Below are 23753 nucleotides of genomic sequence, written 5' to 3' on the forward strand. Positions count from 1 at the left end.
AATACAACCTTCTTGACTCACACAAGAAGAAACTTACCACATAACAAGAACACCTTCTGGTAGACCTGAAATCACAATACAAACACAAACTACACAATAAAATATAGGATAATACAACACCTGAATGCTTAGCTCTCCCTAGCTAAATGAAGATCTTTCATCAAGATCACATTGGAGACTCTTCCAACTACAAGAAACCACACATAGTAACTTTATTGTAGCACCTCTGATTCTCTTCAAGATTGTGTGTGACAGCTTTTTCAAAAATGTTTTTCTCAATTTTCAAAAGTCACTCATCTCAAAGACAAAGAGAGATCATGTAGGCTATACTAACTAATATATTAAATCGATTAAAAGCAACCGTCAATTGATTGATTTCACTTAAGTAAATAAAAGTAGTTGATTGGTTGTTATTCAGTCGATTTGATATATTAATCACATATCTATATGCACAACCTATTAAACACTTCTTTAACAGCTTAAATAACTGCAAGAGACACACATTAAACCACTAAACTTCTACACTAAGCAAGGACAAAACAAAGTCTTCAAGATTCAAGGATTAATCAAAATTTCAATTTTTAAGACTCTTTAGGACAATAACATAGGTGATAACCACTGTCATAAGCAGTTTTAAATAAAACTAAATTTCTCTAAATTTTACAATATAGAGCACAACTTAAGTCGATCAGAGGACAAAATTGTATTCAATCCTTAATATTATTCCATTTAAAATTAATTTGGGGATTTAGGTTTTGAAAAGAGTAAACACAAGTGGACAATTAAAATCAGAGAATTAATGTATAGTGAAATAAAATGTCGTTCCAAGAAAATTTAAAGTCATGGAAAATAAAATATATAGTTGCTGAAAAAAAAAATGTAAAGAACAAAATTGTATAGAGAAAATTAAGGTGCAAGAACATTAAAGAGCAAGAAAATTAAATAGCAAGAACATTAACCAATTGAAAGTTAAAGAGCACAAATTAAATTGCATAAACAAGAAGGGAAAATGTAAATAGATGAACCACAAATTCAAGAACAAAACAAATAGAGAATCTATCAATCTTGAATTGACCTTGAGCTCGTAAATTGATTCTCAATGAATGAAAATGTGACAATTGATGAACCTCTAGATTAGAGTAAACACACAAGCAAATGCACCGGATCGATTGTAGTACCAAATATCGTATCGACTTGGATTTGATCGATCTTTATTGAAAACTATACTCAATTTGGATTTGTCATTAAAACATATTGGTTGTAAAATAGTAATATAATCCAGAACTTAAAGTTTACAACAAATAACTCGATGATATGAAAACGTGTTGGGATTCAGAGAGCTAGCTACATCTAATCCTAATGCAAGGAAGTTCAACAACTCATGTTGATTTTAACAAGTAATACTAAGAGTTGCTGCCCTTTCCCTGTGTCTCTCTAGTATAAAAATATTACAAGTGAAAGTGCAAGAGAAATCCTAGAGAGAAGTCCAAGAATCTAAGATAGGGAATTGAATAATAAAATAGGGGGTTTGCTATGTTTTTATAGAGTTTTTGGTCTTGGTTGCAACTCCAAACATGGTGGCTAACTTGTGAGTTTTCTTTCCATGGAGAATTTCCTTATAGCTCAGACCCTCTTTGTGATGTTCAAACAGTGGTGCTAGAGCGAGCTACCCTTTGAGCTTCTTCCAAGTCCTTTAAAAACCTGTAATTTCAAAAAGAAAAACATCTATGTTGCTAAGAAATTTAGAATTTCACATAGTGTAGAGCAAGTTGAATGTTTTTGCAGTTAACTAAAGCACCCTGAACCAACCAATGAATAATCAAATATAACAACAAAGCATACATTTGTAAGGCAAATTTAAGACCAGCGCAATAAACTTTATCACTTAAACCTAGGCCAATAACTCAATTCATGCAATATTTCAATCGACTTATTGGCCCAAACTATGACGACTACTTAAAGAAGATAACATTGGAACTGTTATTAAAAAACTAATACCAATTCTGTCATGTTAAATTAAGAGCACAATCAAAAGTGAACATCTCCACTAATCAAATCCAAACTATCTTTATGACTAAATCATACCTTTTAGAATTAAGAACAGAAGAGCCACCAAGTATAAACCGAATGCCGGTATTGTTGCCATTTTGTAAAGCAACAGACCGAGACTCCTCATAAGTTGTCCCACCAACAATGAAGATGATTACATCCTGTGGCCTGCGTTTCATATAGTCGTCAATAACACAATTGGATTATTTACTAATTCTATGATAATAAAGGCTAATAATTAAAATTAAAAACTTATATTACAAATGCACTCTATGTCTACTTGTTAGAATTTCTGAGATGACAGATGGATAAGGCTTTTCATCCCTGATTTTTTTTTTTTTGTGTTTTTGAAAGAAATCACGTACACAAGAGATTCCTCCTTTCACACTGGAATCTGTCCAGTTTGTGGCTAACTAAAAGAAAATATCTCCTCTTCAACAACAGAGATCCTATTTAAAGAAAGTTGGGGGTACCAATTTTGTTAAAAACTAAAATCACTGTAACTCCTAAAACAGAAACTAACTCATCAGAAATCCTAACTAATAGGCCAAAAGATAAAATATTTGGGAAAGTTTTAGTAGGATAGACTAGGCAGATTCACCACCAATGAGATATGAGTTACCTATATAAAAGACTTGACACTATTTTCAACACAACCTTAACTCTCAATGTTTGTGGGTCATTTTTGTTTTCTTATATAACACTCAATTTTTTCATTTTTACTCAATGTGGGACTTTCAACTCATACTTGGATTTTACTACAGGTTTCTACCACCACAGAACATACTTTTCTGCACCCATTTATCTTAATACACTTCCCTTGATCCTAACTACTAGAGGTAGCAAACTTTTAGTAGGATAGACCAGGGAGATTCACCACCAGGAGGTCTGAGTTTTCCATACAAGACTCAATGTCCGTGGGTCTTTTTTTTTTTCTTGTATATCACTCAACTTTCTATTTTTACTTGTGAGACTTCCAATTCATATTTGGATTCCTAACAAAATAGGTTTAATTCCTATTTTGACCATTTTTCCTATAATACACTTACAAAGGTCTAATTGTATTCAATGCTTCCTGATGTCTAATAGAACTGATCAAAAAGCCTTTCCCAGATTATTCGTGAGGGACTCGGGATATGGAACAAACATTAAACAGAACTTTGAATTGAAAATTTCTGAACTTCAAAATAATCTTTTTTAAAATGCAGCACATAAAATTCTGATGGAACTACAATAGAATTATCAGATAACTAATCAGATTAATTCCAAAAATATAGTTTACTCTGGCACCTGTTAGTTGAACACAACACATTTAACAGAATGCATAAGTTACAGGTCTGTGAGAGGGTATTATTAAAAGTATAGATCATAGACCAAAGCTGCCGATATGAAATCATGTGATGTCAATACTACCACATCACAGAAGTCTTGCAAGGTAACCACGCAGATTAAGTCAGTTCAAACTTCTTATGAATAGCAAGAACGGGAATTAATATTTGTCTTCCCTCGGAGATAGCATCTGTACAATGGATAAAATACACTTAGAGTATAATGCTGAAAGAATTGCAGAATCTTGTACTCATCAAGTGTGTGGACTCACTACAAAAAATACTCAAGTAATAATTTGCTCTCAAAGCTCAATATAGCGAACCCCAAAGTGGGGCCTGTGACACCCTGTTAAATGATAGATTTCCGATACAAGTTATCACATAAGCGGTGCCACATTACATTGTAGACTGTTGAGAATAAAGAAAATAGGGATTGAGATTAATCTCCCTTATGTATAAACCACACATAGGGTAATCTATTTATAATAGAGAGAGGTACAAGTAAAAAGAGTAACTAAATACATCAATTTGATAAATAGTCAGTACTAAAAACTGAGAAGTTTGTAGAGTCGTGTCAATTAATACCACATTATTTAGAAATCAGGCAACAATGTAGTAGCATCACTTTTGGATAGACACAATTACATCTAGAAATTCATAAATAAGATATAGTGAGGAACTTATATTTAATACCAACAAACCTTCCCTGTTGATAGTGATTTCCAACAAATGGGTAGTCCACATCTCTCAACCTCCCCTTGACAATGCTTTCCATGATTTGAAACAGAAGAGGCTGATGCTGGGTGTAAACATTCTCAACACCCTGCTCAAAAACTCAGAATGAAAGTTTTTTTAAGCATGAAGACATGGATTGGACTACTAAGGATATGATACAATGATCATATTTCTATGCTTACCTTCAAACCTCGAGCCATGTTACGGGCAATATTCATTAGATCTCGATTTCCAAAAAGATCACCCATTCTCTTGTCAACACCCGCTTGCTTCAGAAGAAACTGGACAAGCTGTTGCACCATAATAAAGATATCAATATCAGTAACTTTCTTGTGTAACTATATCAGAAACAACAGTGGCACCCATCTGTATGCTGTTCAAAATTTAAATTTGAGTCCATTTGAATGCAAATTATACTTTCAGAATCCAAAGACAGTGGCATGGAAAGATAGCACAGGAAGAAAAGTTTCACCGTCACTATTCAATTATCCAAGGATTAAAAAGTGCATGTTCTTGTAAGGTTTAAGGACGATATTCAGATATGCTTGCACGAGAATAATGGATTTAAGAAAAGGAACAGCTTAAATTAGTTTACCCCAGGTTTGTACTTGGCAGATCTGGAAGCCAGTTTGTTGAAGAGCTGCATTAATTGAACAGGGCTATCTTTCTCATATCGTAAAGCATACAACATGACTAACCGTAGTCGGTCCAGATCTGATACACTTTCATTGTTTAGTAGATTTGTCACTGCCTGCAAAAGATTACATTAGAAACACAACTTATCACCTCTGGTGTTTTAAAGCATTCATCAATAGATGTATAGCCAATTAACAACTAAAAATAGAGGGATACAAGGTTGACTTGGTGGTAAATGGAAGAAGGGTAGGATAGGTCATGGGTTCAAATTCCCCACAAACAAAAACTAATGTATAGACAATTAATATTTGTAGATCCAAAAAGTAGCAAGGAAAAATAGAAAAAGAAAACATTTTATGTGGTGGTCGTGAGGTTGAACTAACAAGATTGTTTCATAAACCATACGTGTTTGTTGTGACATATGAATTATTTGGGCAAATGAAACCAAACTAATAAAGACATATTTTTCAAGGATTTGTTTAATCTTATACTTAACTGTTGATTGTTGATACTTTTAACTTATGAGGGAAAACATATGTAGATTCTGAATTCTCAGGGTATCATATGAAGTTAATGAAGATAGAAGCTATACTAATCACAAGAGGGATAACATGCACGTTCTAACAAATCTTTGAACTGAAATGAAAAACTATCATAGATTAGTTTTCTGATTTCTCAGAACTGCCGAAAGAAATACTGCACCAAGTCCCATGTGCAGAGCACAAGAAAAGCAAGTTATAATGTACATAGAAAACTTTCAGAAGGATTCTTCATTTCTTCAACTTGTTTTTGACGGGATTCTCCCAGTCCACTAGACCAAATACTAATTTTTCTCAAAGCACTGATGAGTGGAGAGAGATTAACCGAGAAGGAATACAATGAATTATTTGTGTTGGCACATGAGTATTTTTATTTATAATGAAAAAGAGTTACAATAATAATAATAAATAAAATCAATACTTAATAATGGAAAGTATCTAGAAACATCTTTCCCTATCAAATCTGCAAATATCATATATATTTTCTGATTTGGGAAAAATACAAAAAAGGGTATAAATAGAATACAAGGGAGTCAATCTATACACCAATGTATCCCTGAAATCAGGTAAATAATTCTCCCTATAAATGCTCTACCTAAATAAGAAAATAATAATTGATTTTATTTACATTAAATCCTGTCATGGGGTGTACGAATAAGAATTGAATGATTCTGATTGATATGTGCTGATCTCAAACAGATTCTGATTGATATGAGCTGATCTCCATCAATATTATATCTCTTATACCTTTAATATAATCAAATCATATCTCTAATACAAAGGTTCTCACTTTTCTTATTTCTTACACTTGTGTTGTGAGAAAGAGTTTGGCTCTAATAAGGACCTTAGTATTAAGGGAACCCTCCCTTAAATACTAACTATTAAAGGCGGTGAGAATCAAGTGACTTATAAATGTACACCTAGCATCCTATAAAAGTTTATTTGGGACTTAAGCACTGCATTATGTGAAACTTCACTCAACTTTTATGGCCCACTCCACTTATATTGAAAATCAGCGCTAATACATATTGATAAGCTTCCAAGTGCTTGAGAAACCCTCCCTTAAATGCTAGCAGTTAAAGAGACCAAGCCACTTATGTACTCAACTGAGTATATGATATTACTCAATATGAGGCTTAGGCACCCCATAATACCCTAGTCTCTATCAAACTTATAGTCAAAATTTCAATCCTCATATACTTTACGTTTTGTAACAGAGGATCATTCATCATTCCTCTGATTCAGTCACTACTTCCATAAAAATAATACTTCCAGTTCTTATTTTTCAATTTGGTTTCTATGAGAACCTAGACCCAACAGAAAACTATTTATAAGTTCAAGGACCCAAATTTAAAGTGTAGTATGGACCTATTTAAATATTTCAAAGCAGTCCCAGGACTAACAAATCAATTTAAGCTTTACTCCATGGCCCTACAAGAATTTATGAAAATTGAGCAAAATCAAAGGAGAATGTTTCAATAAATTAAGACTATATAATATATACCTCAAAAGCAGCTCCTTGTCCTCCATTGCAAGCCAACTCCTGTTCTGTTTGTGAAACTGACATAAGCTTTCGCTCATCAACTATCTTGCTCATTTCGGTTACTAAAGTAACATGTTTTGTCACATTTCCATGCATTTTTCTGTGCTCAGGATAATTATCAACAAATTTAGCCATGTCCTCTGTCAAGAGTAAAATCATAAAATCGGTGAATTTTATACAATGCCACCTAGTATAAATAGTTTTGGTTTAATTACTTTTTTGGTCTCTGAGTTCGTCCAGAAATGTCAAGTTAGTCCTTCAGTTCTTTAGACACAATTTGGTTCCGCTTCTTGAAAAATTGAAGCAATTTGATCCTTTTCATTAAATTTCTAGAAATGGATCAAGGATTTTTCATCAAAATTTAAATTGTTACTAAGGATGGTTTGCTTTGTTGGAGTAATTAACATAATCCTAATATCAATTTTAATAAAAAATCATTGATATGCTTCAAGAAATGTAAGAAAAAAGACCAAATTGCATCAATTTTTAACAATCGAGACCAAAAAAAATGGAGGACTAACTTGACATTTTTGGACAAAAACAGAAACCAAAAGAGTAATTAAACCATAAGTTTTTGTCTGTGCAATTGTTGAAGAAAAGTTTACTCTGATGTGAGAGGATGAAAAAATACAAACCTATTGTTTGGATGTTCTGGTTACTTTTTGACACTTGTTGAAATTCGTCAACCATTCGCTTGATATTCATACCTATATCTCCAAAATTCTCATACATGTTAGCCTTGAAAAAGGGATCTTGTTCCGATGACAGCACAACCTCCTGTAACAAGAAATAGCAAAAAATTGTTTTTCAATGGGCACAAATTATGTACTGCAATACACTTAACACAAGCACCATGTGTAAGAAATGTATCTAACCTCCTGATCATTTGGAAATTTACCAATGGATTTTAAGTCCACTTTATTGTCTTGGATTCCTATTAATTCATGAACCATAGCCTGTACGGTATAACACCACAGTGAGCATTTCTTATATGAATGAACAACTTATTAAATTATATGCACTAGACTTTTGTTAATATCCCAGATACCTGATAAGTCCATTGATTTAGCAATGGGGTTACAGGATCCTCCCTCCTGTCAATAACTAACAACAGAGGAGAAACTTCCATTCGCCTAAAGTCAAAAAGACCACTTTCCTCTTGGTACATCAGTTTCTGTTCAAGCCCAACAATGTAAATTAGCTTTCACTAATATGCCAGCACAATCAATAATGATAAATATGGCATGTTGTGATACATGCATAGCTAAAATGCCAGCCTAAATAACATATAGATTACTGTGTGCACAGCAGTACACACACACTCAGAAAAGAGCTGATTCAGAATCATATGAATGATGAAGGTATAAAAGTTTGAATACATTGTAGAAACTGACAACTGCATTTCTAACATACAAATATAATTATTTCACATAAAAGAAAATGCAGTGAATTAGAAAAGGGGACTTGAACTCACAGTTGCTTCCTGTGCTATCCTTTTTGCAATGTCAGATGTCCTTTGATACCTAATTACTGGTCTGCGTTTTAGTGCCAAAAAAACAGCTGCAAGCCCTTCAACAACTCGGTCACAAAATCGTTGCACTGTTGAAGGGTCTACCACAGCTGGGAGCATATATATGTAATGTGAAGGCACATGGAAAGTGAAATGATAAGGATCAATTGCAACAAAATCTGCATAGAACTCCTGCAGGACAACAATTGTATCAGAATTAAAGTTTTCAACACAGAGTGTTGGTAGGGGGGAGGGGTTGAAGGCTTCATAATCAACAAATATGGAGCCATTTTTCAGATAAAGACTGCAATAGTATGCAATCATAGGATAGGAGGGGCAATAAAGTGGCATATATCATTTCTTGATACATCCAGGATTTTTTTCATGCAAACTCGTAATACTTTTGTGATACAATCAAATGATGTGTAATTTTCATATCTATTTTAAAATGTATTCTCAGACAAGCATGTCACAAAAAAATTAAATGAGTTTCTTAAGAAGTGGACTTTAAGTTTAACTCAACCTTAATATAACCAAATATTAATGGGAGGATTGATAGCGGCCCAATAGCGGGTGAACTAATAGACTCAACAAACAACAAATTTTATTAGGATAGGCTCTATGACTCTGATATCATATTAAGAAGTGAACTTTAAGCCTAATTCAACCTTACAAAACCACTTTGTAAAGTGAGGTTTGCACCCATTTATATATTGTGAATTGGTCTTATCTCTAGTTGATGTGGGACTTCCAACAAAGTTCAGAAACTATCAAAAATAGTAAAGTCTCGAGTCCAAATGGGGAAAAAAATAAAAATTGCAGTACAGTGCATGCATAAACAGCTACCTGAACCTGCTGGACAACTTCCTGTTCATCGGAATCAGCAAGAATGTGAATCTGAGTGTCCTTCAATATGTTGGAGAAAACTGGGAAAGCATTACTAATTAACAAGGGAAAATTAAAAATTAAATTCTAAAGGATGTACTGCACCACAGCTTATCTAACATTCAAGCATAAAATTTAAAGAACCTACATAGGTGATACTCTCCAAATCTAGGACTAGCCAGCTGGCGGCGCAAAAACTGGATATTCTCTGATGTAGGTCGAAGGAAGTAAACGGCCTTGAGATGCAACATCGATTCACTCGACTCGGAAATAGAATCTACCAATTCAACCAAAAACACTTCTTTATGGAGAAGCTCTGACTGTGAATACACAACACTCACAACACCAATCTGCATCAATTTGCCAAAAAAGTAGATTCGACTTCAGAACACCATTTTCCTCCTTAACAAGGACAAGCAAAATAGATTCTACTAACCAAGTCTGTTTGGCAAGTTGACATATGATTTTGATAAAGTAAAACAAAGTAGAATAAGCCAGATCATAATTCTTTAGTTTCTAGGCCATAAAAACTCAGAGAGTGACTTTACACAATTGTATCAACGCTATAATTTAAAAACCTAATGTTAGTAGAGAACTATATCATAAAATAAATCAATCCATTATAATTGTTGAAGGTAGGGAGCCTCATCATTTTATTTCCTTGATGAAAAATACATATATACATACATAATACATAGATATATGTAAACACACCAAACATACATGTAATGCGGAGTCTCACCGGCACTGCACAATGATCCCAATCCAATAAACAAATAATTCGAATTATCACGAGTGGCAATTAATTGTCTAGTGGCAATTAATTGTCTAAAACTCAGCGAAAATTGAAAAAATATTGAAACAAAGACGAAAAATCGAGCCAACTGTGCGCAACACAAGTGCTTTTTATTTAAAAAGAAAAAAGGAAAAGAAAATCAACAGGATGATATTCTGATCGGATTTCCCAACATTATGGAAGATCATTGAGGGAAGGTGCAGCGTACCGTTTGTGAATCAAGGATTAGAACCTTCATGCCGGAGATGTCTTGCAAGATGCGGTTGATATAATCACGCGCGGAGGAAGCTACCACCATCTTGTGTTGTGTGTGCGTGTAGGACTTGAATCTCTCCGTGGAGACAAATTGATAGGGCGAATCAAGGAGCACGGGAGAGCAGGGATTCGGAGTTCACAATTCACAATTCAGATCCATGATCGAGGACGACGAACGACTTCGCTCCAACGCAGCCTTTTATGGAAGCAATGAATGGATCGCAATTTGGTAGAGTAATTACCCTTTTACGCTGTGTTTGTTTCTAGGTGTTTCTGTAGACGAGGAAAGCGAGTTGAAGGCGCGCGCGTTTGTTTCAGTAGATTTGGAGTAATAGGGTGAGACAGATTTGCGGGAAGAGGGTACGAAACATCTTCAGTTCGATGGAGAGAGAAGAAGGGAAATATTATACATTTATTATGCAATTACATATTTGACCCTAAAACATTTGACTTTAAAATAGAGATTTTGTGTGTGCTTCTGTGTCCATCGATGAAGGCAGATACTGGTCAGTAGTGGAGCTCAATCTGTTGGTGGTCGTCCTTGGTACTGGTTGTGGTGGACCATGATGCTGGCTGGAGAAGGGGAATGACGATTGTTTAATACGTAGAGGAAGAAGAAGAAGAAAAGGGGCATTTAATATGTTAAATAATAATAATAATAATAAAAATAATAATAATAATAATAATAATAATATTATTATTATTATTATGTTAATTAATAATAATATAAATAAATTGATATTTTAATAAAAATTAATAATAATATTAATAATAATAATAATAAAATATTTATATTATATTTATTCTCAAATAATAATTATTTAATTTTATTAACTAAAAAATATTTTTTTAATTTATTATATATATCTTATCATATATAAACTTTTTTATCAACTCCATTCAAATTATATCATTTTTCTTAATTCAAACAATTTTATATTTATTTCATTTGTTACTCATATCCACTCTCTTAATTTCATTCCTTGATCAAACAATGTAGCATCTCATTTAATAGTTCTTCAAGCTATCAAATAAAAAATATTATATTATGATCAAGCATAGTAGATAGTAGGAATAACAGTCATATACACATAAGTATATACCGCTGGTACAGTCATCCAAAAATAGCCATACAATCCATGGAAGTCAAGGGTAGATAGAAGAAGAATGCCTAAACTACGCGTCAAGTTAAAACTCTACAAAATCTGGCCCAAAACTATAACAGCATTGAGTAAGGATCAATTCTTGCTCAAAAGGGGGGCATCATCATCTGGATTCGGCTCTGCTCACATCAACCATGGGTGATCATTGCAAAGGAGAACACATAAGGACAAGCAAACATAAACAAAAGGGTAAGCTAACTGAAATAAGAGAAAATAATACAATTCACAACATAAACATCATTCATAACACATAGTTCAATAGTATAATTTCTAGACTCGATATCCAGATTGTGTAAGTGACAATGGAGCTCTTGGTGGCTTGCACCTGTAACGGTTCCCAGACTCTGCAGTAGTTATCACCCGACCGTTCCCAGGATAAGTCCCCTTCGCGTCTAGGACTTGATCAAGTCCAAAGACTAGGACCTCCTGCTACTCCTCACGACATAATCCATTCTGCTTTATCTGAGCATGAATGATTATTGGAGTTTCAGGATACCAACCAATATGGATTCCACACGTCCTTACACACACTAACAAGTTCACCTGAATTTTCCTTGAAATTCTATTCCAGCCACCACTCTTTATAACTCGTATTCATCCAATTTCATCACACAATACATTAATAATGACATTTCAAGCATATAAGAGTTTATTTGGACAAAACCACATTAGAACATATCATTTTACTCTTTAAAATAGAAGTTGAGGTGCCCCACTACAGTGACTCTCACTTAAGCTAGACATTCTAGCCCAGGCGAGAAGCCATCTCGCTTAGGCGAGTCAGTCTCGCCTAAGCGAGGTCCTAACAGTGGAAAAAACTAAAAACTGGACGAACTCTCGCTCAGGCTAAACTGGTTCGCTTAGACAAGAGTATCTTTCGCTTAAGCGACTCCAGCTCACCTAGGCGAGACTTCGCGCAGGAACAGGGGTGGGTTTTCTGGTGTTTTCGCTTGGGCGAGAACCACCCACCTAGGCGAAAATACCAGGTTACTCCACTGTTCCCATATGCATATGCAGGAGCACTGAATTCATGGCAAGCAACAATCAAACATCCACACATGCGTTTCAAACATCAATTTAGCACACAAAGCTTCAATCAAACACGATTCACGGTTTAAATGAGAAGAATTTCGATTAGCTTTCCTTACCTCTAGAATTTACTCACAAGCAAGACCCCTTTTTATAACAGTGAGCACCTCCAAACGCACAACTTAGGGAGCTGAAATACAGGTTCATAGGGTGAGATTGTAAATCCTAAATTGACTTAGCACAGATGGAATTCCCGAATTCGAAATTGAAGAGAAAAGGGAAACTGGAGTTAACTTACATGGATGAAGAGGGAATTCAATGATGGGAGAAGTTTTCTGCCTGGGTCCAAGTTCGTTTGCTGCTGCAGAATTGGAGAGTGAATTAGAATGGTAGCTTCAATTCACTAGTTTAGAGAGATGGCAGAGAAAACCGAATGGAGAAGGTGAAGTGAAATTGTGTTGTTCTGTGAGTGTGGCAGCAATGATAAGGTGAGACTAAAAGGGAAAGAGGGAAAGAAAAGAGAAGATATGAAGTGGGTCTCACAAACAAAGTCTTTATGTATAAGTAGTCTTCATTCACAAAATTGCCTTTTACTTTTTTTTTGTTTTTTCTTCTTCTTTTTTCTTTCTTTTATCTCTAAAAAATATAGCAAAAAACAAATACTAAATATTTGTAATGTTATGTGCGTATTCAAATGGTGCATACCTTAAAAAATATTAATTATACCAATTACAATAGTAAAATATTTTTATTTGAAAAAGTTACAGTAAGAAATATTTTCTTATTTGATGAAAATGTTTTTATCGGAATAGAATGTAACTGATAATTATTTGATAATTTAGGACAAATGAAACTTCTAGAAAAATAGTTAAAAAAAGTTATTTTATAAATCAAATATATTAAAATAAACTAAAACAATAAAGATGAGAAATAATGAGACAGAAATTTACTTATATTTGTACAAATTTTCTAAGAATTATGAATTTATACATCCTTCCATTTTTTTACTGTATTTCACCCTTTCTTAAAATAATTATTCAGTTTCCTCATTCATGTATATAATAAATTTGATTTTATTAAAATATTAAAGTTGTTTATTTTCTCATTACCTTAAAAATAATCATTTTCAACGTATACCATGAAATAAAAGAAAATTTTCAAAATGACGTGTTTTTAATGGATAAAAATAAAAATAAAAAATGGAGTAGAAATATTTTCTTATTTAGATATTGGAAACTATTAGAAAAAAATAGGAAAACCCAACTAAAAACTTTCGTTCGTTGTTAATTTAAAATTTAAATTTTTTATGAAATTATTAATATATAATTTTTTAGATTAACATTTATTTCTCTTAAGCAACAATTAGTGTGCACCTTCTATCCAAAATCATAGAAAAAGTAGAAAGAAACTGAATATAATAAAATCCATGAATTTTACAACTTCTCTTGTGATTCTTCTTTCTTAACAAAAAGAAATATAAAAAATCAGTTGTAAATATTTCCTTTTCTATTCTTTTCCTTCCTAAATATTGCGAATCAATTCTAGATATTCCCTTTTCTATTCTTTCATTTCTAGTTAACCAATAGGATAAATAAATATTTTATCTTTGTCAATTTGTCAAAAAAACTTATTGGTTTATATATGCTAGTGAAATATCTTTATCTTACAATAATAAAAAAATATTATCTTAATTATTATTAAAACAAAAGAATAATATTAAATCCATATATATTAAAAATAATTATAAAATAAATATTTTTAACAATTTTATTAAAATTAAATTTTTCTTAGAGATAATTAATAATTAATTGAATTAAAAAATAATTATAAAATAAATATCTTAACAATTTTATCATAAATAAGTTTATTATTAGAGATGGTTAGTTAAATTAAAAAAAAAATAGTTATAAAATTTGAAAAATTAAATACTTAACAAAATAGTTTATATTAGGCTTAAATACTTTTGGTCCTCATTTTCGTAGTGTTTGTTGCGGATGGTCCTCATTTTGACATAATGTTTAAAATGGTCCTCATTTTTATCGAATGTTTAAAATGGTCATCATTTTCGCAATTCATGTTTTATTTGGTCATTATCTGTAACGCCGTTTAAATCATTAACGGAGCATTGTACAGGTGACACAGTTTGTATTAGGGAGTGTTACGTGTACTGTACAGGTGGCTAATTAATGTTAATTTTTTAATTTGGGGAAAATTTTGCAATTAGGGAAATTTCCTTATCTTCGTTTTTCTTGAGCTCGGATTTGCATAGGAAACAACTAATACTTGCCATTTCATCATTGGATTGCAGTTGCGTTCTTCATTTCAATTTTCCAATTAATCATCATCAACGAGGTAAATGGGTTTAGGGTTTTCTGGGTTGTGTTTACTCGTGGGTTAGGTTTTTCGTAATTCTATCTTGAGGTTTATTTGTCTTTCGATTGTTGTGATGTTCTGCATGGTTTCTAAATTACCTACTGAGACTGCACCATATGCCTAAACTGCTGAGAATGCACCAACTGGTGAAACTGCTGAAACTCAAACAACTCAACCACAAAGGAATGAAGTGGAGAGTCAAGCAGCACCACTACCCACACCAGAAGAACCATCTCAGCAGTTTAGGATGAAATTACAGATTAGGAGGAGGCCATGATAGCAGCTACAAACGTCTTAGTTATTTTTTGGAATTTCTGATGTAGAATTCATTATTGATGTACTGCATTTTGACTTTTCCTTAAACTTCGTTCAATTTCACTTTTGCCAAACATTGATGTAGTGTATTGTGATGAGGATGAATTAACGTTATGAATTTAACTTCTTCCAGACTTAGATCAATTTAATTTTTCCAAGCTTATAACAATATCACTTACTTCAATGCTCAGATTAAGATGTCATTTTGAACATGTTGGGACTAATATTAACATAATCAAACTAATTCATTTCTTCATTTAACAATAGTACAAAATAGATTGGACTTTAAAATATTACACACAATAACAGTACGAATAATACAATAACAACAGAAGTGAATCCTATTACTAATTGTAGCTTCTTCTCAGCAACCTTCAATGACTTATCCAAATCATTAATCTGCCTCATTTGTGTAATGATGATGACATCCTTTTCATCAACACCACCATTTGAAAAAGTAGCAGCCCACATTATTGGAACCACCACTCTATAAATCAATAAACCAAAAATTAAAACCAATTTATTATTAACACAAAAATAAAAACAAATTGTACCCAAAATTTTCTACCAATATTCTTTGGAGTTCTTGCCATCCTCAAAGTTGTCATCTCTCCGCAGCTACAACTCGGGGTTAATCCATTTCTCGTTGAACCACCAACAGTGCACGAAGATTGGGACCGTAACATACCTATATAATGGGATTGCAGGAAGAAGAAGATTGCAGCAACACCAATTGGGAATGGAGGAACAAGATTGTCAAAACTCACCAACTGCCCAAACATTCCTTACCAAAACCCTAGCTCACTTATTTATCCTCAAATATCTAATTACCACACATGTACAGTACACGTAACACACCCTAGTACAAATTGTGCCACCTGTACAATGCTCCGTTAATGATTTAAACGGCGTTACAAAAAAGGACCAAATAAAACACGAATTGCGAAAATGAGGACCATTTTAAACATTTTGTAAAAATGAGGACCATTTTAAACATTCTGTCAAAATGATGACCATCTGCAACAAACACTATGAAAATGAGGACCAAAAAGGTATTTAAGTCTTTATACTAATAAATTGATAATAAAATGTGTATATAATATTTAAAATTTATAATGCTAGTTATGTGTACCTGATCCAATAAATGATGATACATATACCGGAAAGAGAATATTTACATACTAAGGTTTATGCATATTTAATTATTTTGATAAATAGATATATTAAATTATAAATAAAATTTAAGTGTTTAATCTATAGAAATTCTGTCCAAAACATGTTTTAGATTTAAATATTGTGCATCGACTGAAGTATCTTAAATATTATTTTTATTTTATAATTTTTTAATAAAATAATACAAAGGAATGCCTACAGATTATGATAAAAAAAATTTATGGTGTATAGACTTAAACTTTTATTCTTTAACCTTTGGTTTTAATATTTATATTTAAAAATTATACATCTTAGTTTTCACATGTTATTTTCACATAGTTTGGTCACTTTTATTAGTTTTTTATCTCTTATATAAAATATAAGAAAACATTATAATATTATAAGGAAAAATATATAAATCACATATTCAGTAAAAGGACGTAGATAAATGTGCTTTTAAGATATTCGTTTGATATTTTAAATATACCTAAATTGAATTTTATAATAAAAAATAAAAAATTATGATTATAAAAAATATAAATATATTTTATAATTTTATAAATAATATTTTATATTTTATTATAAGCAGTTTTTTTAATTTCAGAAAAATTAAATTAAAAATAATTAAATTAAAAAAAAGATAATGATAAAATTAATAAATGGTTACTTCAACTTGAAAAAAATAATAAAATTATAATTATAAAAATAAATAATTTCATCATCTGTTATCTTTATTTCGGATCAAATACACTTGGATTTTATACCTTTTTTACATATGTTTTTAGGTATTTAATCAATTCAGTAGAAAAATGTTAATGTCAAGAATGAAGCATATCGTACCGCACTAGTATCAACACGTGCATTCAAGAGCATAACATCCTGAACGTGCTAACATAAGTTGTCATCACCCTGATTGTCAACCTAAGGTCCTACGCTCTGAACAACGACCCTTGCTCCCTTTCAATTATGTAGCCACCTTCACCTTTATAGAATTTGAACGCGACCATGCCCAAATTTGGATGTCATGTCTTCTAATTGCACGATTAGCGGTGCTCACTGTTGTTATTTAATTTTTCACCATATGAACATATGACAATATTGTTATTTCCATTCTACTACAAAAATGAAGTAGAGTAGAGGTTGGGGCAAACATGAAGAAAATGATGAAATGAGAATTAATAAAATAATGAAATAGTCAACTAAATTGTCTTATTTACGATGGTTGCAATATTTTTTCTTGCTTTGGATGCTTTTGGAATGCACAAACTTTAATTCATTTGTCTAATGTTTATGGCTATTGATACAACAAAGTTTATAACATTCAATAACTAATTATTATGTAAGTTCCTTAATTTTCTTAACCTCTTGAACTATTGAAACCTTATAAAATTTAATAAATATTTAGTTTCGACTAAAACCAACTTTCTAAAAGATTTCAATCTTTACTTCAAAGGAATATCAAATATATAACCTTTAAAAAGAATATACTTATAAACAGAAGTAACTAATGTTCAAAATATAACTTTGAAATAAGGATATATCTGGTTGCAAAGTATATTTTATTCATTTAAAAAATATTATAAATATAATTTTTAATTCTAAAAAAATTACTCTTACCATTAACATAAGACATTATAATGACATCCTAACATTATTTAACGTTATCATCACGCTTAAACATACAAACCTAATTTTAAGAAAATGAGTTTAATGTTTGTTCCGTGATAAGTGCATATTTATGTCCTTACTTAATCTTTAATTTAGGGATGACAAAATGGGTCGGACCTGACGGGCCGACCCGCCAACCTGACAGAAAAAACATGGGTCGGGTCAAGAAATTCAGCCCGCCAACCCGAGACAGTCCGGCCCGTCAAGCCCGTTGGCCCGTTGGGCCAACTCGCGGATCAAAACGGGCCAGGTCGCGTATCATTTACTAAAACAAACAGCACGTGCACAATTTTTTTAATATCCCTCCCTCACACACTCTGCGCCCAAACACCTCACACACTCTGCGACTAAGACTGTGACTCTTCTTCTCGACCCACTTCTCGCGCCATACACATACTCACTTCTCCTCCACCCACGTCGCCGCTGGCCACCACGAAACATGCTAGCCACCACGTCGCTGCTGGCCATACCCGCTTCTCCTCCACCGTGACATCCACCACGTCACTGGTAGCAGCGAGAAAATAGCGCAGTGCAGGGAGAACGCAAAGCCACCATCGGACTGTGATTGGCGGACGATTCCGACCGCCACGGTCACCGCGAAGACAAGTTTGTTCGTAATTTGTGTTCTGGTAACCTTTCTCCCGATTTGTAACCTAAATTCCTGATTTTTGTAACCCTAAAATTATGATTTTGTGATTTCCGACCACCACGACCCATTATGTGAATTTTCCCCCAATTGCGCTTTTCATCCCGTTCATCTGTTAATCGCTGTTCATCCTTAAATTTTCCCCCAATTTCAATTTCGTAGCTGCTACCGTTTTCAATTTCGTAGCTGCTACCGTTAATTTCTCATTTGGCATTAACTTAAATGGATAGAATAAGCATTTTATAATTTCTGTGATTTGTGATTCCAACGTAAGTGAAGGTTATTACGTTTACCTTTTGGATTTTGGCTATTGATGGATGAGAAGGTTTATGCACGCCATCAACCACTCAAAAAGCAATCTGTAATTAAGAAAGTGATGTATGAGAAGCGTATGTGGCAAACAACTCTGCTTGCGTATAATTAATAAATCAACAAGATTAAGAAAAGTTTAAGTTAATGATAAATATTAGGATGTGTCACGCTTTCGATTTCAGCTGTCATATGTTTGAATTACACCTTCTGATCTTTCAATTTTCAAACAAAGAGATTAATATGCTATACCATTATTCGTTTACCATATTTCCTTTGTCTTCAAAATTTGCTTATGCACCATTGCTTATACATTGAAATCTGATTTTGGGCCACAAATCATACATATCAAAAAAAGCTGACGGGCCAGCCTGTTAACTCGCCAGCCCGCGGGTTGGGTCCAGAAATACAACCCGTTTCACCATTTCGGGCCAGCCCGGTCCGGCCCATATAAAGCGGGCCAAAATCGGGCCGGGTCAAAACGGGTCAGGTTGGCCCGTTTTGACACCCCTACTTTAATTATAAATTATTAATTGAATTTTTGTGCTTCAAAGATTAATCTAATTAGGATTTTTTTAATAAGTAGACTTAACGAGTTTGTGAGATAAAAAGATCATAAACAATTTTTTAGTTACATAAATTATTTTTATATATTTTAATGTTTGTTGACGCAGTTAAAGTTAAATTTTGATTCATTTAAGGTGTGAAATTAAATTATTCCAAAGTACAAAATAAGACCAAAATTAATAAATTCTAAAAAAAAATATACAAGGAGTTGAATGCACCTCTAGCTTTTACTTATACACTCCCTTCATTACAAAATCTACTCATGACCCTTTATCTACCATTTCCACCCCTCCTATCACTCTCAAAATCAACCTCAATAACAAACTGTCACGTGTGAACCATCCTCCCCTTACTAAACTAACCAACCAACTGTTGCCACGTGGTACCTATCCACCACTCACAAATTTGTCTAATGAAAAAGTGCCACGCATCATCTTCAACCTAGCCTCTCAACCATGTGCAACACCTCCCTTTGCATCACTAGCAACATCTACACCAACAAATACAGATCTTCGTAAACTCTTAAGCCAACGTGACCACCTTTTGTCACCGCATCAATGTCGTTGATGCTTCAAATCTAGCCACATTGAGATTGCGAACGACGCATCAGTTCGTAAGCCACCACAGGCTCCACCGTCTGAACCATTCGCGACACAACGACCAATCTGAATGCCTCACTAACAAGCCCACAGAGAAAAAGTTGGATCATTTACATACTTAATTGTATATATTCATGAGATAGTCCTATGTCATATCCTCAAGCTCTTATTGTATATATTCATGAGTAGTCCTCTATCATACTCTCCTTCCTAAAGCGAAGTTGTCATCAACTTTGAGTGTAAGACTTGGGAAAAACTTGGAGTATTCAGGTGAAGTTATAAAGTGACTTATGTTTTAATGAGGACTCTTGTTGGTGTAGTGGTCACGTGGTCCAATATTTCAAGACACGTGAAATATTTAATTGAGTGATTTAAGTTGTGGTTTTATTTATTTTAATAATAATAATTATTATTATTATTATATTTATTGTGGAATTCATGTGTTTATAAATTTATAATGCGCATTATATCATGAGATAGAATGTGGCTTAGTGGTTGGAGTATGTGTTTGATGTGTGAATAGAGGGTTGTAAGTAGGGTTTTGAGGGAAAGTAGAGATTGCAAGAGGAGTAGGTGTGAGTAGCTCTGTGATTTCCAAACTATCTTTTTCTATAAATCTTGTTGCTGTGAGATGTGCTTGGGGCTTAGGTTCCCAATTGATGTGAAACTTTGTTAGATGGTGTTACCCAACTTTTTGTGGGGTCACGTATTGGGCTTCGTTTAGACAGGTTGTAGTGTTTGGAATGTTGTGGGGTACAATTCCTTTTCTTCATTTTATACTATTTAATATCACAATTTTCATTTCTTGGTAGAAACCCATAATATGCATATAAAGGTTCTTTCGTTTGTGGTGCCTTCATATATCTTTCTGCAATTTTTCCTTTTCTTTTCTTATGGGCTTAAAATGTGGTAGTTTCAAGGTGATGTTGGTGGGTACTACCACAAAGTTATTTTGTGGCTGTAAGGATTCGTAGGAAAAACGAGTGCTGAATTTTGTGGGGTTGAGGGGTACAACCTTTGCTTCCATTTTTTAAAACTATTTAACAAATATAGTTGGTTGATAATTTTTTATATAATTAAATAAATTAATTACTTAAAGATATCTGATAAATTATCACCAACTAATTTTTGCGCTAGTTTTCCAATTTAGCCCATGCAATAACGCAGTCCAAATTTGCGGAGAAATCCAAATATTTACATTTAGGATCTTTGTGGTATCAATATTGTTTGGTTCTTATTAAAGACAATGGTCTTTGTGGTGAACCTTCCGTAGACTTATCAATCTCAATCGTGGCATCTTGACTTATTAATCCTGAATTGGATTATGGCGTCTAGAGTTATCTATTTTTGATTGTGGTGTCTATCCTTTTTGTTTGGGTTCTTATCAAAGAAGGATTTCTTTGTGGAGAATTTTTCTTTGCTTATCAATCTGTTAGATTGTGACGCATTTCATCTATGTTTTATTTCATGTTCTTTATTATTATTTTAATTGTTTCTTTACACAAGATTCCAAAGTCAGAAAATATTGTCATCTTTCTGGTAAGGATCGTATCATGATGTGTCAACAAGTACTTGAGTTGTTGAGGGAAATGAGACTAAAGCTCATAAATTAGTTGCAATAATGGACACTCATCTCCACATGAATGGTGTTCCAATGGAATAACCATAAAAAAATCGTGTATTACCAACGGTTATTTTCCATCGGTAACTGCGAATATCTGTAGTTAATAGCAAATTTGTAACAGATTTTTGATGGGCGGAAATCCATTGATACTTAGTCTATATGTAAATTTTACTAACGGATAAAAGGTTCGTCCGTAATTACGACAAATATATCCGTCAAAAAATCTCATCATTACCGACATATATAAATCTGTCAACAAATATCTATTAGTTATAACTAGTGTTCTTGTAGTGATTGGAGTTCAATGGTAATAATGAAAGTTACTATTGACTGAAGATGATTAAATGTTATGTCCCATTCCTATGGTGAGGTGTACTATAAATTGTCACAATAATAAGATTGAGGTTTTTGTATTAATATGCCTTTTTTGTATAATGCCTCTTAATAAACCCAATGATAATTTTTGTAAATGGTGTTAGTCAAAAACCACTCTTTGAGGATTTACCTAGTGAGTATGATGATGGGGTTGCCATTGTGAGACATGTGCAAGTTTCTAAGTGACACTCATGAAACAAGAAACATACACAAGGTCGTAACGTGCAACCACTAATTAGAACCTATTATCAACATTGATATTGTAACATCCTGGCCTGATATTACTAATTTAAATAAAATAAAAGCAATAATAATAAATACTCATCAATTAGTATGTCTTCTCCCAAAGTACGGGAAAATTTCAAACTTTATAAAAAACGATAGAATTCAAAAACAAAGTTAAAATCAATGTTTACATCTCCAAAAATTGAGTTTAAAATATTGTTTACAAAAATAGTAAATATAATCCAAAAAGATTTTCCCATGCTGCCCCTCTCCAGCACTAAGCGTCATTAGCTCCACCTGAAACATCACCTGCTCTTGTGTAACGAGTTACACGATCATAGCCAAACACAAGCAGATAGGGAGAGCTAACAGAATAAATAATTTATAAACAGTCATAATGTGAACACCCGATTGTCGGAGAACCACTATTCTCCGATTCTAGAAAACATGGCTACCACCATGTTCATTTAGGTTCTACATTCTCAAATGATGACCTTAAGATAATTCTTACTGCCACAAGCCACAACTCGTGGTTCCACCTTTACAAGCCACAACTCATAGATTCACATGCGGGACTATCTTGTTACTAACCATCATTCGTAACATCAGGTGGAGTTCCTAATACGAACCACAATTTATATTCTCCACACAAGATTAACAACATCACTGGCTACTATCCGTGATTGCTTAATCAAGTGGAGCCAACCCACATGAGCCATAACTCACATACTCACACCAGTTTTTCAAATATCACTAGGCCACAACTCAGGATCGCAAGTTTTGAGGGATCTTTAAGAAGAAGTTGGTGAGTTAAACCCTTTAAGTGAAGTATGGACTAAGATCGGAACGACGACGTATGGGGTGTCAGATCGTCAAATGGGCAGAACGTTGTTGTGCAAGTATCAAGAAGGGGAGTCGGTTACTAATGGGTCGAGGTGTTAATATCAAACAATGAAGAAGGTTAGTTTCATCCAAGACTAGAGGTTAGTGACATAGAACAAACATAGGTTGTATGCAGGTATGAGGAGAAGGTCATGGGAGTTTTAGGTTGGAGAGCATGTGATTCTCAGGATTTCTCTAACTACCAACAATAAAGAGTGATCAAACTTAGGAAGTAGACTTAGAAATTCATCGGACCATATCAGATCACATGAAGGATAGGTCCAGAAGCCTATGACATCGCTTTAACATCACACTTGGCAAACGTGTATAATGTCTTCCATGTATCATAATTAAGGAAGTACATTGCAAGTCCTACGCATGTGTTGGAGAAGGACGACACCCAGGTGTGCGAGGAGCTGACAGTGGGAGTTGGACCAGTGAGAATCTTGGATTCTCAAGTCAAGCCACTTAGAGGGAAGGAGATCCAAACTGTGAAAGTCCCCTGGGACGAGACAACCCAGGAGAGGACTTGGGAGATGGAAGACCTCAT

General features: G+C 33.3%; 1 protein-coding gene and 1 long non-coding RNA gene across 2 annotated transcripts; both read right to left on the reverse strand.

Moving 5' to 3' along the window:
- Window positions 1-1285: 1285 nt before the first annotated feature.
- LOC114162496 (vacuolar protein sorting-associated protein 45 homolog) lies at window positions 1286-10872 on the reverse strand. The gene is made up of 13 exons (XM_028046410.1): window positions 10230-10872; window positions 9374-9575; window positions 9187-9266; window positions 8305-8532; window positions 7879-8004; window positions 7706-7786; window positions 7466-7607; window positions 6792-6970; window positions 4708-4863; window positions 4295-4402; window positions 4079-4200; window positions 2086-2217; window positions 1286-1701 (listed from the first exon to the last, which is right to left on the reverse strand). The coding sequence occupies exons 1-13, from the start codon at window positions 10317-10319 to the stop codon at window positions 1644-1646; spliced, it is 1704 nt and encodes a 567-aa protein (XP_027902211.1). The 5' UTR covers window positions 10320-10872; the 3' UTR covers window positions 1286-1643.
- A 429-nt stretch (window positions 10873-11301) lies between these two features.
- On the reverse strand, window positions 11302-12984 carry LOC114164668. The gene is made up of 3 exons (XR_003599580.1): window positions 12767-12984; window positions 12588-12658; window positions 11302-11558 (listed from the first exon to the last, which is right to left on the reverse strand). It is a non-coding gene; the product is annotated as an uncharacterized LOC114164668 (long non-coding RNA).
- Window positions 12985-23753: the final 10769 nt, after the last annotated feature.

Source organism: Vigna unguiculata, chromosome 9 (assembly GCF_004118075.2).
Source record: "Vigna unguiculata cultivar IT97K-499-35 chromosome 9, ASM411807v1, whole genome shotgun sequence".
NCBI lineage: Eukaryota > Viridiplantae > Streptophyta > Magnoliopsida > Fabales > Fabaceae > Vigna > Vigna unguiculata.

What these genes read in the sequence shown, in the direction of transcription:
- LOC114162496 (XM_028046410.1), bottom strand. Translation starts at nt 10,319, where the DNA reads ATGGTGGTAGCTTCCTCCGCGCGTGATTATATCAACCGCATCTTGCAA. An exon ending in TAATCCTTGATTCACAAACG is followed by an intron (nt 9,576 to 10,229) that starts GTACGCTGCACC and finishes AAATTGATGCAG; the next exon opens with ATTGGTGTTGTGAGTGTTGT. An exon ending in CTGCCAAGTACAAACCTGGG is followed by an intron (nt 4,403 to 4,707) that starts GTAAACTAATTT and finishes ATGGTGCAACAG; the next exon opens with CTTGTCCAGTTTCTTCTGAA.